Genomic DNA, 17,196 nt, shown 5'->3' on the forward strand with positions numbered 1-17,196 from the left:
GTATATTTGGGCTGATTCCCCCAACGTTCTTAGTAATTTTTTCTAATATGTAGCTTCAGGTTTCATTCCAGTACATTGTACTCAAGGACAAATTCAAAGAGCTATCCACATACAAAAACAGAAAAGGGGGTGGAATTATATACTGTAAGAAAGGAGGGGAAAATGCAAGGATAAGGTCTCTCTAATAAAGAAAATTTGATTATATTAAGATTAATTCAATACATGAAACACAAATACCTGATAACAGATGCATTTTTCATGGTACATTGCATACAGAAGATGTTGTTGAATCATTTTAGAATGTGGAGAAGTGTGCTAAATTTCTAGTCTAGCAGAAAAATAACAATGCCGCCGCATAGAAGAAGAAGAAGAAGATATTTAACAACTAACAAGACAACCTATTTTCAATTGCCACAGTGATGTTATAGCGTCCGTCAATTTATGTGCAAATCATCACCACATTCAAATCTAACGCTAGACTAGTGGCAGCACATCACGGATATAGAAACCACCGCCATAACTCCTTTTTTACTGTCACAAATCTTCAACGGCAGAAAGAGAGGGAAAGTGAACTGAAGCCTCACTCGATGGAAGAAAGAAAACATGCAGTAGGTACGATAGAAAATTTTAAAAGAATTTGGAGATGCAGGGGATCGAACCCTGTACCTCTCGCATGCAAAGCGAGCGCTCTACCATTTGAGCTACATCCCCGTTGGGAATGATGCCTATATTAAATCTATATAAGGTAAACATTATTAAGTTTTCAAATAGGTTAAAAGCGTGAGGCCCATCTCGCCCAACATCCTCATGTCCATGTGGTTCCCATTATTTTCACCATATAATATCTTGGCTGTTTTTTATTCAAAAGAAAGACCTTAAACCAATTTAGGAAAAACAACACCTAGAGTATCTGCTACAATTATGTAATCTAGCCTATAATCACTTGAACGATCCACATCCATGCTTCTATGCTGGCCAATCCATTGCCAGATTCCCCTCCCTATGCACATGACGGATTTCAATCCTGGACTCCCTATGATATTCTTGCATTCTTATATTATTGGATGACATTTTTGAGAGCTTTTATGATTATTTGAGGAGGAAGAAAAATTTTATTATTCGACACTTTTTCATTTCTATTTTCCCATTAATATCATAAAATGCTCGTTATCTTTCCCAGTATAGCTCATAATTTTTTTTCTTCATTTCAACCCACAAGTCTACCACAGTACTCATATTCAAAGTACTAGGGGTTGGGACTTGGTTAGAAACCATTGCCCATACTTGGTTAGCCACTTGGTAATTTATAAAAATGCAGTTTGCATCTTCTGGTTGCAATTTGGATCACAATTAAACCCTTTTGGAAAAAACCTAACTTTTGTTGCGAGCTTATTGTCACGGGGTATTTGTTTTCCTCTTGTTAAACCCTCCTGTGGTACCAAGCAACTGCTTTGGTCAGCCAAACAACAAAGAATCAATACAATGCAACAAAATACATAAGAGGTTATCAAAGGAATGCTGCCCCAATACTTTATTACTGCACGATTAGGGGAAAGGGTAAGTGCTCATGCCCAAGGATGCCCCCAACATCGAGGTGCCTCGTAGGACACCTATACAAATGCCTAACAATGGGCCTATACAAAGCAACAATACAACAAATCCCCATAATCCATATCGCTCGAACCTAAGACCAGAGTTGTGCATGCCAAGTGTCCGAGCTGCCATGTTTTGCGCACTTGCACTCCGCAACAACCCCTTAGCTAATGGTTCATAACCATTCAACGCCTCTAACCAAATAACAACTACTAGCAACTACCCAGTCTGTGTCCTGACAATTTGAACGTGTGATGTATGCCCGTCTGAGATGCTTGCAACCAGACCGCGTACTCATCTAACTCTCAGCTCGCTCATGACTAAACCACGTACTCGTCTAACTCTCAGCTCACTCACGACTAAACCACGTACTTGTCTAGCTCTCGGCTCACTCGCGGCCATATGAAAGGTGTGTCCAACTTCCGCTCATTGATACCCTTGGCCAAACACCTACAACCTATCCACATGCGCACTCATCTAACTATGTAAGCATCCAATTCCGCTTCATCATTTAGGTGTGTGTCCAATCCAATGCCTTGGTCACCCACATGCCCATATCATCGTAGCTACTTGCCTCACCCAACCTTGGGGCATGGGCACCCAATCTGCTGTTGGTGCTGCCCATGGGAGAGTCCACACCACCCCTAAAGAGTATGTTAAGCTTTTGCCACTCTTCCATAAGGAAACATCAAGGTGGCTGAAAAATCATACTACTGATGTTGCCGCCCATCATCAACACTTCTTCCGCACAGCCAACGCCAAAGGCATAAGTCCCTGCCTTTAGCATGCTCATTATTGTCAAGTTAGTCACATTGGTCCGCTTGTGCGCCCATGACCAATGTGCGTAGTGGCACACCTATTCACTTACGTACCTGTGGCACACTTGAGTCCTCTATGTTAAGCATAAAGCCCAACCGCCTATGCACTAATCTCAGCATCAGTCCACCATTGCCTAGCGCCTACCTGTCCACGGCCTTAGCGCCAAACTTGTTAGTGCCAAGCACCTACATAGTCTTGGCTAGACACCTAAAGGGCTAATAAACCACCCCCACCAAAAGAATCTGATGTCCTCATCGAAACTGACTGTAGGTACTTCTGGATCTGCTTTTCAAACTGCCACAAGGACAAGGTGACATCTTGTTCCCAAGTAGCCTCCTCCACTAAAAGTCCCTTCCACTTCACTAAGTATTTGTCTTCCAGTTCTTCTTGCTCTGCCCAAGAGTTTTGTAATCTAGTATATTTTCCACTTCATTCTCGAACTGCTTCCTGATCACCTAGGGAGCCCACCTTTGTGCTTGCCTTGACCAATCTAGTAAGTCGGGGTGAAACTTTTGTAAGAAACTAATATGGAATGTGGGGTGAATCTTCAGTTTGTCTTGAAGCTTCAGCCTGTAAGCCACCGAACCTGCACACTACATGGCCTCAAATGGTCCATCATACCCGGATACCAAGCCTCTATACACAGTCTTGCTACTGATCTTCTTCTAGATCTAGGGTGTCAACTTCAGCAAGACTTGGTCTCCAACTTGGAATTTCATGGGCTGCCTATCTTAGTCTGCCCACCTCTTCATCCGCTTTACTGCTTTCACCGAATTATCTCTAACCTCATCCAACAACTCTTCTTTGTATCTAGCAAACTAATGTGTTGAAAGACACCCCTCATAGCATTGCTTAGCCACCTCATGAGGGGTTTGAGGTTGATGTCTTGTATCCAACTCAAAAGGACTCATACCTATAGGTGAACTCTGCTGCAAATTGTAGTAGAACTGCGTCGGTCTAACAAGTCCACCCAATTCCCTTGATTGGTTGTCATGAAATGGCATAGATACTCCTCTAGTAGGGCATTCACTTGTTTAGTCTGACCATCTATTTGTAGATGATTGCTTGTAGAGAATTTCAGTTCGAACCGCAATAATTTGAATAGTGTTGTCTGGAACCACCCAGTGAATCGAGCATCCCAATCACTAACTATGTCTTCAGACACTCCCTAATATTTCACAATGTGTCTGAAGAAAAGCTAAGCTGACATTTCCATTGTACAGGCATGTGGAGCCAGGATGAAGGTGGCATATTTAGAGAAGTGGTCTACCACAATCATCACTTATGTAAAGCCTTGGACCTTGGGAAAGCCTATGATGAAATCCATAGGTAGGCTTTGCTAGGGTTGGTCAGGGATGGGTGATGGCTCCAATAGGCCTAGAGTCTTCCTTCTCTTTGTCTTGTCCTACTGACATACCAAGCAAGTCTTCACATACGATTCCATGTCCACCTTCATCTTTGGCCAATAATAGAACTTGGTCAACAAGGCCAACGTTCTCTCTTGACCTTGATGTCTAGCCTACAGGGTGTCATGAGTTTCTTTCATCAACTCGAACCACAATCCACCAGTACTTGGTACATATACACGACCTTCTTTGGCATACAATACCCCTTTTTCCACTTAGAGTCGTTGCATTGTACCTTCTTGGACCTAGTGCAACAACTTCTATGTGATAGAGTCATGCTAGGTTTTCACCATGATCTTGGGGAGGAAATCGGTCTTCATTGCACTAGCTGACGCTACCATCTCACTTACAATCTTCCTATTGAGGGCATCTGCAACCTAATTATCCCGCCTTGGCTTATGTTCAAAGGTCACATCAAACTCAGGAAGGAATTCTTGCCAATAGGCCTACTTCAAGGCTTCTTTTATGTAGTGAAATAGGTCATTGCCATATTATCTATCTAAACCACAAACTTTGTTCCCAACAAATAATGTCTCCATACCTGTAAGCAGTGGATGACCACCGTCACTTCCTTCCAATGGGTTGAATACTTTTGTTCTATCGTATTCAGCTTCCTACTCTCATAAGCCATAGGGTGCCTTCTTGCACTAAAACACCACCAATAGCTTGGTTAGATGCATCTCGATGCATCTGAGTGGACCAAAGCAAAACATCTGAGTGGACTAAAGAAAAAGGATTCAGGACTCTTATTATCCCTAGGAATAAAAGACACTCTATGATGTTTACTCAACTAACATGACTCACAATCTAACTAAGTTACAGACTCTAAAGTTGGGACTTGCTTTTTCAAAACACGCAGAGAAAGATGACCAAGATGACAATGCAGTTGATGTGGTGTAAGAGATGAATGAAAAAACTTCTGAGAACCATGGTCATCCAAGTAGTACAGTCCTTCAACTTCACGATCACCACCAATCATCTTCTCCGTCTTAAGATCCTAAAAGACACAATATGAAAGATAAAATATTATTGCACAATGATGGATTTGAGTAGGCTTACTTACAAACAAGAGATTAAAGAGAAAATTATGGACATAAAAAACTGAGCATAAACTAAGGTCAGAACCAAGAGACACATTACTAGTACTAGTAATAGTAGAAGAACCATCAGCTAAGGTAACAATTTGAGAGATAGAAGGTGGTGACAATGTTACAAACATATCTAAGGAGCCAGTCATGCTCTAGAATCAATTACCCAAGGTGAAGGTGAAGAACTAGAAACAAGACAAGCAGTACCTGACTTCACAAGTGTAGCAGTACCAGAATTAGAAGAGGCAGACAGGCGAAGTTTTTCATACTCACGTGAGATAGAAATTGTGCATTTATCCTTACCAACATTGGAAGTATGAGCATCTTTTGTCACACTAAGACTCCCAAAATCACCTTCCACCATTGTTTGATTAGCCCAGGAAGACGGAGGGCCATGAAGATCATAACAAAAGTTAATTGTGTGACCTTCTTGTCCACAATGTGAGCATTCACAAGCTAAACCACGACCAAGGCCACTACCACTACGACCACCACCACCCCTTGCACCTCCAAACCCTCTACCACCTCCTCATGCACCTTTGGGCCCATGGACAAAACCCCTCGCATTTCCTCCACCTCTACCACACATATGTCTACTAGGAAAACCTCCTCTGGAAACTACCACAACTGATCTCTCTGAAGGTGGGGGATGATCACTATGTGGGTTTGAGGGTCTCCTTATGAGAGAAAAAACCTCAGACAAGGATGGAAGATCAATGCTTCTTAAGATTTGGGCCCGCATTGGTTCAAATTCAAACCTCAACCCAGATAAAAATCTTGTTACATTTAGATGTTCTCATTGTTCTTGTTGAGTCTTCAAATCAATGGATAGGGGTTGACAAGCATTGAGCTCATTCCTTAAGTTTTTTAGAGAAGTATAGTATTCTTCAACACTTGTATCCCCTTGTTGAAGAAAAAAATAGTCTTAGTACAACTAGTAAATTCTTGTGACATTGTCTTGTCCAGAGTACAATTGCTTGGCATGGTCCCAAATCTCCTTGGCTGTGTCCAGAATCATAAGGTTTACACTATGCGATTCTCCATACTATTCCAAAATGATGTCATAATTTGCGCATTCTCTTGTACCCATTCATTGTACCCTTTTGATTCACGTTTCAATGACCCTCTTTGATGTACTTCAACTTGCCTCTTGCAATGAGAAATAACTTAACCAACTTGGCCCATGGAATATAATTAGTACCATTGAGTTTCACCGTAGTTAATTAAGAAGTCATGAAATCTGATTGCACGAGTACTATAGGTTTAATGCTACCATTTGATGAAGCCATGAGTGAGAAGAGATCAATGATTTGTCGCCTAGGCAAACTGTCAAACAGTTGGTATGCAACTACTATAACACACCTTCTTCTTTAGGGAAAACACCAGGAATCATCAGCCCTCTACTTTACAAACACTTGGAATAGATTGCATACTTACTACAAGGTGTCAGCACAACACAAACCACTACAAAATCACCACACATTGAGGAGCACCTACCTCATAACTTGAAACATCACAAAGCTGTCCTCTTCAAATTGCCGAATAGAGGACTTTTAGAAAATTACCACCAACTCACACAACATTGCAATTTGAGGCATTAAAGCCTCTTTTCCAAGTTGGCAATCAGTCCTCTTAAGTTCTTTTCCTTTCCAACTATTCTTAGGGCACAAAAAGTTGGGACGTGAACAGTATTGCGAACAATACAGTGGACCTAAAGGCTCTAATACAATGTTCCAACTTTAAGAAAGTAAAAAAAAAAAATGAAGAAAAGAATAGAAGAAAGAAAGAGAAGAAGATAGGAAGAGAAAGGGAAGGGGGAGAGAAGAAAAGGAGAAGAAAAGAGGGAAGACTAGAAAGGAGAAATTTGTTCTCTTCTCCTTACTGTCAATCCAGGTTATATTAACATTCTACTAAGACTAAAATAACTACAATACCCTTAGGAAAAACAAATATAACAGAAAAAAATAATATGAAGAAGACAATTAATATTGCCCCTGTTAACTACTTCTAACAATTCTGACAGGCATAATCTCTTTCAATGAGCCATTCATTGCCCAGTTGTCTGTTCAAATATTACATTTTTTCCCATTTCCTATTTTCTAAGCAATACCCACTTTTATATTATCTCTTTGGTTACAAATGCTCCTCCAATTCCAAGTTGGTACTTTTTTTTTAATTTTTTTGTCTTGTAAGAATTTCTCATTTTTCAAATATTTGGCTTTAACCACCTTTGCTCATAAACACGATTCAAAATATCGATACGCCTGATACGTCGATAGGGGCATATCAAGCGATATCGATAGTATTTTTTAGGCTTTTTTTATTATTTTTTTAAAATTGGTTCAGAGGGCTGGTTTAAGGCTCCTCCACCCCCTGAACCGGTTAGAATCCCGATACACCTATAGGGGCGTATCGGGAAGCCACCAGCATGATACTTTGAACCTTGCTCATAAATTATCATTATCCTCCAAGACCCTCCATCCTAACTTCATTATATTATATTATATTGCCTACATTAATGCGTTCCATTTTACGAATGTCCATCCAACCATTTGATCTTAACATGCATACTTTATTCCAATTTTTCTAAATAGAGGGGCTTCTTACCTTTCTTGTTTCCCCAAAGGAATTTTTTCTGGAGTCTATCAACTTCTCTTACTATATATGCTTTGGTAGCTAGAAAAGGCTCATTTGGTGTTGGGCTATATTTGTCACCACCGCTTTCACTATGGTAATGGTAGTCCTTCCGGCAATTGAGAGAGTTTTACTTCTTCACCCTTTCAATTTATTTTTTTTATTTTTACTAGGGCTGTTCACGGGTCGGGTTGGGTCGATTTATTAGCGTTTTTCCAACCAACCCGACCTGGTCGGTTCACTGAGAAATGAAACCGAAACCGACCCAATATTAAGTAAAACCGACCTGGTCAGTTTGAATCAGTTTGGGTCGGTTTTGTGAATGATTCTCTCAGTGTGAACGGTAAAGGATTCAAGTCTAAGAAAGCAAAGGCTAGATGCCTGGAAATTAAAAATGATTTGATGGATTAAAACTGATATTTTATATATCAGAAATTTTATATATAATATGTACATTTTTTAAATAAAGTTGACCACAAATATATATTTGAAATATATATATAGTAAAACTGAAGTATATCAGATATATATAATATATCTAAATATAATATATATAATATATCTAAGTTGGTTCGGGTCGGTTCCGTTTCGGTTTTCATGTGTGAAAACCGAAACCAAACTGAACCATTGGTTTATATTTTTTTGTAACTTGAAACCAACCGGTGTTGAAGAAAAATTGGCCAATTCAGGTTGGTCGGTTTGGTCAATTTGGGTCTTGTTATGAACAACCCTAATTTTTACCAAGATTTGGATAAAAACATGGACTACTTTCTAACTTCTTACACAATACAAGTTTAACTTTTTAAAACATCGAGGGAATTAGATCCCAAGTCAATGCTAAATAGCCAGTCACCTGCTGGGACCTTTATGCTTTGAGTGTAGGGGTGTCAATTGGATCAGATTTGGTTCAATCCAATCTAGTCCCATATAAATCCTTTACAAATGGACCAGGTTCAAATCTAGAGGTGTAAAGTGGGTCGTGTCGGGTTGGCATGACACGGCTTGCAGGCAGCCTATGCAAAGTGCGGGCTGTTATGGGTCGTGCCGCCCTCCCTAGTGAAAAATTTGAGGGTCAGCCTGGCACAGCCCATGGCCCAGGCCCATGCAGGCCCATGTCATGTCGTGGGCCGAGCCTTGGGCCAGGTTGGACCATGCATCGGGCCAAAGCTATTTATTTAAAAAATTGAAAAAAAAACTTAAAATTTTAATTTTATATGAATTTTGTGTATACAATTGCTTATATATACAATAAATAAATAAATTAGTATAATAAAATTAAAAAATTATTTATTTTATTAATATATTATATACTATATATATTATTATATTATTATAATTTATATGATATTATATAAATATATATAATATATATAAATAATATATATGGGTCATGCCCGCGGCACGGCCTGCATGATTGTGCTGGGTTGTGCCAGGCCGGTCCAAGTTCGTGTCGAGCCATGCCGGGCTGCGGGCAGCATGGCCCGATTTACACCTCTATTCAATTCAATCTGATGAATACTTTGGACCGGTCCAATTCAATGTTTGGACCACCAAATCTGCTAAATTTGGTTACAATTTAGATTTATCCCAATCCAAACCTGGTCCATTGACACTTGTATTCTTATCTTCTATCAATGGACCAGATATTGGTTCAATCTGACCCAATCCAATATAAATCTATTACAGATGGACCAGGTCCAATCCAAACCAATAAATACTTTGGACCATTAAGGCTGGACTGGTCCAATTCAATGTTTTATTGGTCCATCAAATCTGTCCAAATTGATTTTGATTTAGATGGGTCCAATCCAAAACTAGTCCATTGACACCCTTAATTAAGGGTGCAAGTCACGCTTGTTGAGATCCATCTAAGGTGAACCATAACACAACCCCAGTTGTTGAACCCCCCCCCCCCCCCCCAAACCCCAAGCCTAATCCAACCCTTTTTTTTTTTTTGGATTGGGTCTAGGCAGGCTCGGTTTCTTTATTTCATTTCATTAACTGGACTTTAGATCAGCAACCTGAGCCTTTAAAGTGTTCGTAGATGGTAGTTTTGTTAATCCTAGAAAAGCTAACTTTGGTTTTTTTATTAGAGATGCTGATGATCTTTGTGTGGCTGCTAAATTCGGTTCTTTTGGAGCTTCTTCACCGTTAGTTGCTGAAGGAAAAGCTTTAACGGGAGCTTTAAAGTTGGCTGTTAATTTGTCTCTTGATTCAGTAGTCTTTGTTACCGACTGTTTGCAGTTGATAAATAGTCTGAATTCCACAGAAAATTCTTGTTCCAAAGATCTCTTTTTGCGTAAAGACATAAAGCCTGTTAGTGTTGGGAAATCCTTCACTTTGAGCTGGATTCCAAGATCTGAAAAATGCCTTAGATCACGCCTTAGATCAAGCTGGTCTCGCTAAGGATGCGTGTTTTTTTGAAGCTTTTCCTTTTTGGTTCTCGGATCTCCTCAGAAAAGAAGTTTTGAGTGCAGGGAGTGGGGGAGCTGTAGTTTGTTTTGTTTTCTTTAGTCAGTAGTTGTTTTGTGGTAGTTTATTGTTTGGTTCTAGTTTGTTTTTCTTTCTCCTTGGTTTAGCTTTGTTTCTCTGTTTCTTTGGTTCAATGAAATTCTCTATTTACCAAAAAAAAATAAGAAGGTTTGCTATATTCCAATGTGTATATTAGAAGAAACAAACAAAGTTTGTATAACCTATCACCACCGATCAGGACCATCCAATCAATAAGCCATGAATTGGATGTGGCACATCCAAAATAAGTAATTCCCGAAGAAAGCCAGCAAGCAAACTAGTAAATACTATACAACAAGGCGCCCAAGCAGGAGCCAAAAGCCACTGAGCATTCTTCAGTCCAATTTTGATTCGCTGCGAGAAAACGATGGTCTTGTTGACAGGGGAAATACAACCTCATACAGATTGCAGAGTATTCCTTTATCATAAATATTGTTCTTAACAACAGCCTCAGCATCTTCCAATGGGGACCTTCGAAAGAAAGCCCTCCATTTGCTCTCTGGAGGCTTCTTTTCTACACTCATCCCACTGATACTTGCCTTGAGCGCTGCAGCACTCACCTTTGCTTCATTTACTTTCCTCTTCCAGCTTATGTACTCTTGCCACTTGAATTTCTGTAGTTTCAAAACAGAACAAAACAGATAGAATATGAGGAAGTTTCAAAGAAAGGACCCAATCCGAGCACATGTAGTAACATTATCCCAATTAGCATCAATTTTACCAGAAAAATGTCACAATCTGTGTGGCAACAATCAAAAAGTATAAATAAAAGATATGAGGAAGTTTCATGGAAAGGTTCCATATTGTACACATTAGGCCAAAGAATTGCATTTAGTAAGCCTAGAATATGTAAGAAAATATAAAAATATAAAACTTACCTCATTCGTAGTGGTATTTGTAAGACAGAGATGGGCATGGTACCCAAAGAATCCCATCAGTAGCAAGGAAACTACGGCTAGGAACACCATAAGAAGTATCTGCGTGTTGTAGGAACCTAACAACCACTGCATGCATTAAAAAAACATTTAGCAAAAGTTGAGAAAGACAATCAACAAGTTTGAACTAGCAATTGGGACCTAATCCCTCTGTGCAGCAAGCAATTTATGTGTTTATAATCTGCCAAGGGAAATTCGTGAAAACAAGTGTAGCCCCCATACATTCAAACAGTTCAATTTACACAGCACTGTGCACTGACAGGACATCCTTGAAAAAAGGGAGGTCCTACCATTGCCACAATGATATTTCACTGTGAAGTTAAATTACAGAATGGGAGCATTTACTTATAGAAATATTCTCACCTGTACAACATGTGGAAATAAACTGGAGAACGAGTTCTCGATGCCATAAAAAGCTGAAAATGACAAAAGAAGAGGGATCCACATCAATTAGGTCCATCAACCAAGACACCAACGAAATGTGATAATTGCTGCTTAGATTTACCTGTCAGAAGGTATATAACTTTGAACTCTTTCAATTGACCAGCAAGGACCGATCCAAGGACGATTGCTCCATATAAGCAAATAAGGAAATGCCTGAAAAGTGGCACTTAACGTGAAAAGAAGCATAAAACCAAATTGGATGCAGGAAGCACAATATGAAATCTGGAATGAAATTAGGGATAATAGCAAGTAAGTCATCATCATCCAAGCCTTCTCCCCAACTATACAGGGTTGACTACATGAATCCTGTCACCATTGTGTTCTGTTTAAAGCCATAATAGCAAGTAATTCAATTAGGAAAAAAATGTCCAAGGCATCAGCCTTAATACTTGAGGCTTGGCAGAGTGGTCAAGGCCATCTATCACTTTGCAGAGCCTCGATCCAGCCGTGTCTAAAACTGAGATCAGATACACGACTGATATATATGACAATCATAGAAGTACATAGTATTTTGATGAATGAAATGCAAAATTATATGATGCCTCACCAAAGAAGGAAGGCCATGAAGTAGCGGGTATTTTTCTCCCCAATGCAGTTATTCTGCAAAAACAGTCTGCAGATTAAATATTATCAAAGTAAAACCCACCCAAATTATCCAATTGACACATAACCAATAACTAATAATAGGAATAGAAACAAAAAAAAAAAAAATGAAAACCAACCATCCATCCACAATGATGGTCAAACCGGGCTACACAGCGATCACATATGTTACAATGCTTGGATCTAGCAGGTCTAGAAGAGAAACAAAATTCCCATTAGGTAATATTGAAAACAAAGCTCCATTATAAACACATTGATGACAAGACTCAATTTTGAAAATAAAAAAAAAATTATATATATATATATACTTTGGAATCTTGCATGTTCTACATTCTTTCTGTGTGTATATGGCATTGTCATAAGGATAAGCAGTGAGGTATTTAGAAACATTCTTAGCTGTCACAGTTCCTGGATCAGAGAAGCTAGTCAATAGAAAGAGCAGCACACCCACACCAACTGCCAACAAACTTGTGTACCTGCAAAAACATGCAATGCCTAAGGAATTTTACAAAGCAACTGTCCTATTATCATGAATCTTTAGCATATAAGAAACATTAGTCTCAGTGCGTGTTCAGGCTATACCTATGGACTGCACTAAGATAATAACCAGGGATATAACTAAATGATGACTTCACAATAAAATAATATGTTCCTCCAATTATCGCTAGATATATTATCTGCAAAAGGAGGTAGCAACATAATCATAAAAGGTCTAACAAGTGTCATATACATAACACAAGAAAATAAACTGAAACCTTGAAAAGATCAAACTAGTAAGAAGAACCATATCTGCTCATATGTTTTGCACAAACATGTAATAAACAACTTCCATCCTATGACAACAAATATCATTGATCAAGTATTTTCATTGCCATAATTATATAGGCATCATCCTAGTTATTTGGTTTCAGCTACATGAATCCCATTTCAAGAAAAAAAAAAGAAAATCCTAATTTCAACATCCTAATCAGTCAAAATAATATTCTCTGTAGTACTCTTGAGGAGGAATTTCATCAAAGTGGGGGAAAGAAATTACAATTTAGTTTACATTGCTCAACCAGCTCGGCAGTCCAGCCCATTCAAACCAACAAGTTGAGAACTCATGAAGCACATGTACATGGGTTCATCTCACAATGAAAAGAATTGCATATCAAGCAGTTTTTTGTTATATTTATTGATCATATGCCATAACATTTCTTCACCCATGGAACATGCACAACATCTGCTCAATAAGCAGGATAATGCAGACAAACAAGAAGGTACCATGAGCTCAGAAAATTAGTTAAGACTGATATGCAGCTGCACTTAAATATTTTCATTTGCATTTTATCCCTTCCTCTTTTTTTCCTAGATCAAAATCATATTACCCATTTACGGCAAGGACATGGCTGCAAAAAGGTGTCAGATACAAAATATACATTAAAATTGAAGTATTCAAAAAAAAAAAAAAAAACTAGGTATCCCTGTACAGGAAACCGGGAATCATCAGAAGAACAAGAAATCCTTCACAGAACTAAAGACCACCAAAGAAACTCTTAGAAGCTAGCGGGAAAAAAAACGACTAGTTGAAATCAGAAGAAGAAATTGGATTTCTTTCCCTCTTTTCTTCAATACAATCTAAACAGAGAGGGTGAAATCAATACATCTATAGGTTCTCAAAGTTGTATCATGAAATAAAGCAAAAGGGAGTTTAAGAGATGAAATTGGATCAGCATTAAAGGTCGTGAAACAACACATGGATTCCAAAAAAAAAAAAAGCAAATTGTTTACACTAATTGAAACCCATCAACCAATATGTGTGATAATCAAATGAGTTTCGAATTGATAACAAACATGCATCGTTATAAAACCGAAGCCGCAAAAAAAAAAAAAAAAAAAAAAAAAAAAACTATTCCAGGATGAAAATATGAATAATTGGAAAGTCAAAGTTAAACTAACGAAAGGAAAAGCTTTCAATTTCAATAATCAACTTTAAAGGAAGAACATTTCGACGACCTAAAAATCACAAAAAGCCAAATTAACAACGGAACAACATTTGTGGATGTAAAACAAATTCCTTGCATTAATTAAAGGTACAAAATCAAAGAGTTTACACAAGACAGGCAAAACCTAATATTACAATTGAATTGAAACAAACAGACGGAGAGTCGGAGAATTTTGAGACTGAATTAGGACGTAGGGATGAAAGAAACAAGTTTCCTGAACAGTTTAAGCAACGATTGCTATATTGAAGAACCAGTCACGGCAGAAATAATTGACAACAACTAAGGAAGAAAAAGGAGACTGAAAAAAAAAAAAAAACAAAAACCTGTAAGATTGGGTTGGGGCGATCACAACAGTAAAACTCCACAGAGAGAACCGAATCTCTGTATTTTGAACCGAAGACAAACTCCACAAATCGCCTGAAACAAAGAAACAGAAAAGGATAAAGAAAATGCAGAATTAGAGAGCGTATTAGGGAATCAATCGGGTGTTGAAAATAAGATTAAGAAGAGATCAATAAAGAGCGGGGCTCGTACAGGAAATAATCATAGATGCCGAAGGTCAAGAAGTAATGAATACGTTCGACGAAAGTCCCCTGAAAGATTGGCCACTGGCCGCATAGGCACGACACCACGACCAACAATGTGATGCAGGCATGGCAAACCAGAAGCCATTCTACGGCCATTTCCCAGACCCAGAGGCCGGAGTCAAGAGAGGAGTCGCGGCGTGGGGTGAAGAACTCGATAATCACGACTTTATTTACTTTTCTTGTTTCTTTTCCCCAATTTAAAAAAATTTTTTTTTTTTCTAAGTTTTGTTTCCTCTATACCTGGCAATTGGGTTGGGTGGGTCGGGTTCGGGTTGATTTCGAGTCGGGTTAGATTTTCGGATTGGATTATCCAATGCTAGACCCTAACCCTAAATGTTTGGGTTAGGGTTGACCCATGGATCAATTCGGGTCATCTAAAAAATAATTGAAATTTAAAAAAATAAAAAAAAAATACATGAAAAATGTCAAAATTAAAAAAATTAACCTTAAAATTCTAAATGTAATAAAATAAAAAGCTTGAACATTTAACAATTTAATGAATAAATAATAAAAAGTAAAGACTAAATAGAAAAAATTAAAGAATGAAAACTTTTAACAATGCATAAATAATCCCAATTAGACTAATAGGATCAACGGATTGACTCATGACCCAACCCAATCCAGTTCAAAATTTTTCGAGTCGGGTCGGGTCGGGTAATTTTTACATTCGGATAGTTAAATATGAGACCCTAACCCTGTTTTTTCGGGTTGAATTGGGTCGGATTCCCGGTTTGAATCAACTTTTTGCATCTAGTTTCCTCCCTTACATTTTTATAGACGATACAGTTACAGAAGATTCAGTACTTAAGCGAAAGAACAGACCACACTCGCAAGTCGCAATGGAACGTGCCAACTATGTCATCTAATTCTCTCTCTCCCTCTCTGCTCTAACAACAAAAAGTTGGAATTTTCATTTTCTTTTTCTTTTTCTATTTCTTTTTTTTTTTTGTTTTTTTGTGAAAGCTTGGAACCTCTAAATCAGTAAAATTGTCATCTCCTGCAAATCAAGGATCGATCATAGATTTATCAATGCAGTAGGTCCACGTCCGCCCTCAGTGGACCCCACAGGCCACAGCACCCAAATGGACACGGCCTTGGCGCTGGCAACTGTGAATTATTGTCATTGACCCCTGGGTTTTGGGCCTAAAATATAGGCTCGGGTCAGTTGGGCCAAAGTCTGGGTCTATAATTTTTTATAAATAATATATTATAAGTTTTTGGCCTCATTTCATTTGATCAGACACCAGTAAAGAAAACCCAACCCGCTAACCTAACCCCAAAAGCATATAAGCAATGTTTGATATAAAAATGATTTTGGATTTACATCATAGCCCTGCATCGGGAACATCTTCTGTACCTTGATTTTATCATTAATGCAGAGCTGTGATGTGCTGTGAGGGCAGTGAGGCGCACTTTATGAGTAATAAATCCAAATTCATAAAAGAGTAGATACTACGGGGTCAATGACACTAACCCCTAAATCTTTATTAGTGGTAAAAAGTAAAAACCGCCTTAAACTTTCACTTTGCATTAAACACCCTCTAGTTGTTAAGTAAAATGACAGAATGGGTTAAATTATCATACTCACCCGAGCTTTCTTTCCTCTTTTTTTACTCGCCCTTTTTCACTTAAGCTCTAATTGACCCAAAAAAAAAAACTTCATTAAATTGTAAAACAAAATTATATTCTTGTTTATTTCACTGACGTGAATATCTCTCTCTATCTATAAGATAAAAACCTCTACCATTTCATTTGGATATTAATTCCAGCCAGAAATTTGCAAAGATCCATTGCATAAATAGAAAAAACTTCAATAACATATTTAAAAAACTAATAGAATCATAAATCATTCAAATGAATAAGAAAATGATAGTTAGAGAATTTAAAACATTTTAAACAATTGAATAAAAATCTTTTCAAAATTAACCGACAGAATTGTAATGGGGGTATTTGTTACAAATGAAAGTTTTATGGCTAAATTGTCACCGAGGATATTTATTACAAATGAAAGTTCATGGGATAACTATAACACCCCTGGGGTGTTCTTTGCAATTCACCCAAGAATTTAATACATCTGTCAATATCAATTAATGATTGAAAGATATGTGCTAGCTGCACCTAGGGCTGTGAATGGTCCGGGTCTGGTTCAGGTTAAGGTAGAATCGTTCGGAACTGGTCATGGATTTTGAACTATTGTTGACCCAGACAGTAGGACCATTCGGCCCAGTAACCATCTAGGCAACTAGTTCGGTTTTACTCCAAACCTAGCCTCTGGCAAAAAACCATTGAGTCAATCAACGATCCATTGACTAATAATAATTAATGACTTTTAATCGTGTTTAAAGTATCAATACGATATGCCCCATATTGGGCATATCGAATCGTATCTTTTGAAAAATATATGCTCCAAAAACCCTAAATTTTTTAATAATAAAAAACATGTTTTTAGCTTCCCAAAAAATCAAAATTTGAAAAGAATACTAAAAAAAAGTGTTTTAGGCGTTTCTAAGTACCAAGACGATACTACCGATATGTGTGTCGTATCGGTACTTTGAACCTTGCTTCTAATTAATTAATTTCAGCTATTAATT

At 38.0% G+C, this 17,196-nt stretch overlaps 1 protein-coding gene and 1 non-coding gene across 3 annotated transcripts; both read right to left on the reverse strand.

Moving 5' to 3' along the window:
- Positions 1-638: 638 nt before the first annotated feature.
- TRNAA-UGC (transfer RNA alanine (anticodon UGC)) lies at positions 639-711 on the reverse strand. The gene has a single exon. It is a non-coding gene; the product is annotated as a tRNA-Ala (tRNA).
- Positions 712-10,158: 9,447 nt separating this feature from the next.
- On the reverse strand, positions 10,159-14,796 carry LOC148861699 (DHHC-type zinc finger family protein). 2 transcript variants are annotated; one of them, XM_088986376.1, is made up of 10 exons: positions 14,553-14,796; positions 14,342-14,435; positions 12,616-12,710; positions 12,342-12,509; positions 12,153-12,225; positions 11,978-12,030; positions 11,492-11,583; positions 11,350-11,402; positions 10,930-11,055; positions 10,159-10,665 (listed from the first exon to the last, which is right to left on the reverse strand). In XM_088986376.1, exons 1-10 carry the CDS (start codon positions 14,699-14,701, stop codon positions 10,387-10,389), a joined length of 1,182 nt encoding a protein of 393 aa, XP_088842502.1. In that variant the 5' UTR covers positions 14,702-14,796; the 3' UTR covers positions 10,159-10,386. The 2 variants fall into 2 exon arrangements, with proteins under 2 accessions (XP_088842502.1, XP_088842503.1); XM_088986377.1 differs by lacking the exon at positions 12,616-12,710 and having other exon boundaries at positions 14,553-14,777.
- Positions 14,797-17,196: the final 2,400 nt, after the last annotated feature.

The sequence above is a fragment of the Nelumbo lutea genome, chromosome 4, assembly GCF_056320005.1.
Source record: "Nelumbo lutea isolate HS-2025 chromosome 4, American lotus-T2T, whole genome shotgun sequence".
Classification (NCBI taxonomy): Eukaryota; Viridiplantae; Streptophyta; class Magnoliopsida; order Proteales; family Nelumbonaceae; genus Nelumbo; species Nelumbo lutea.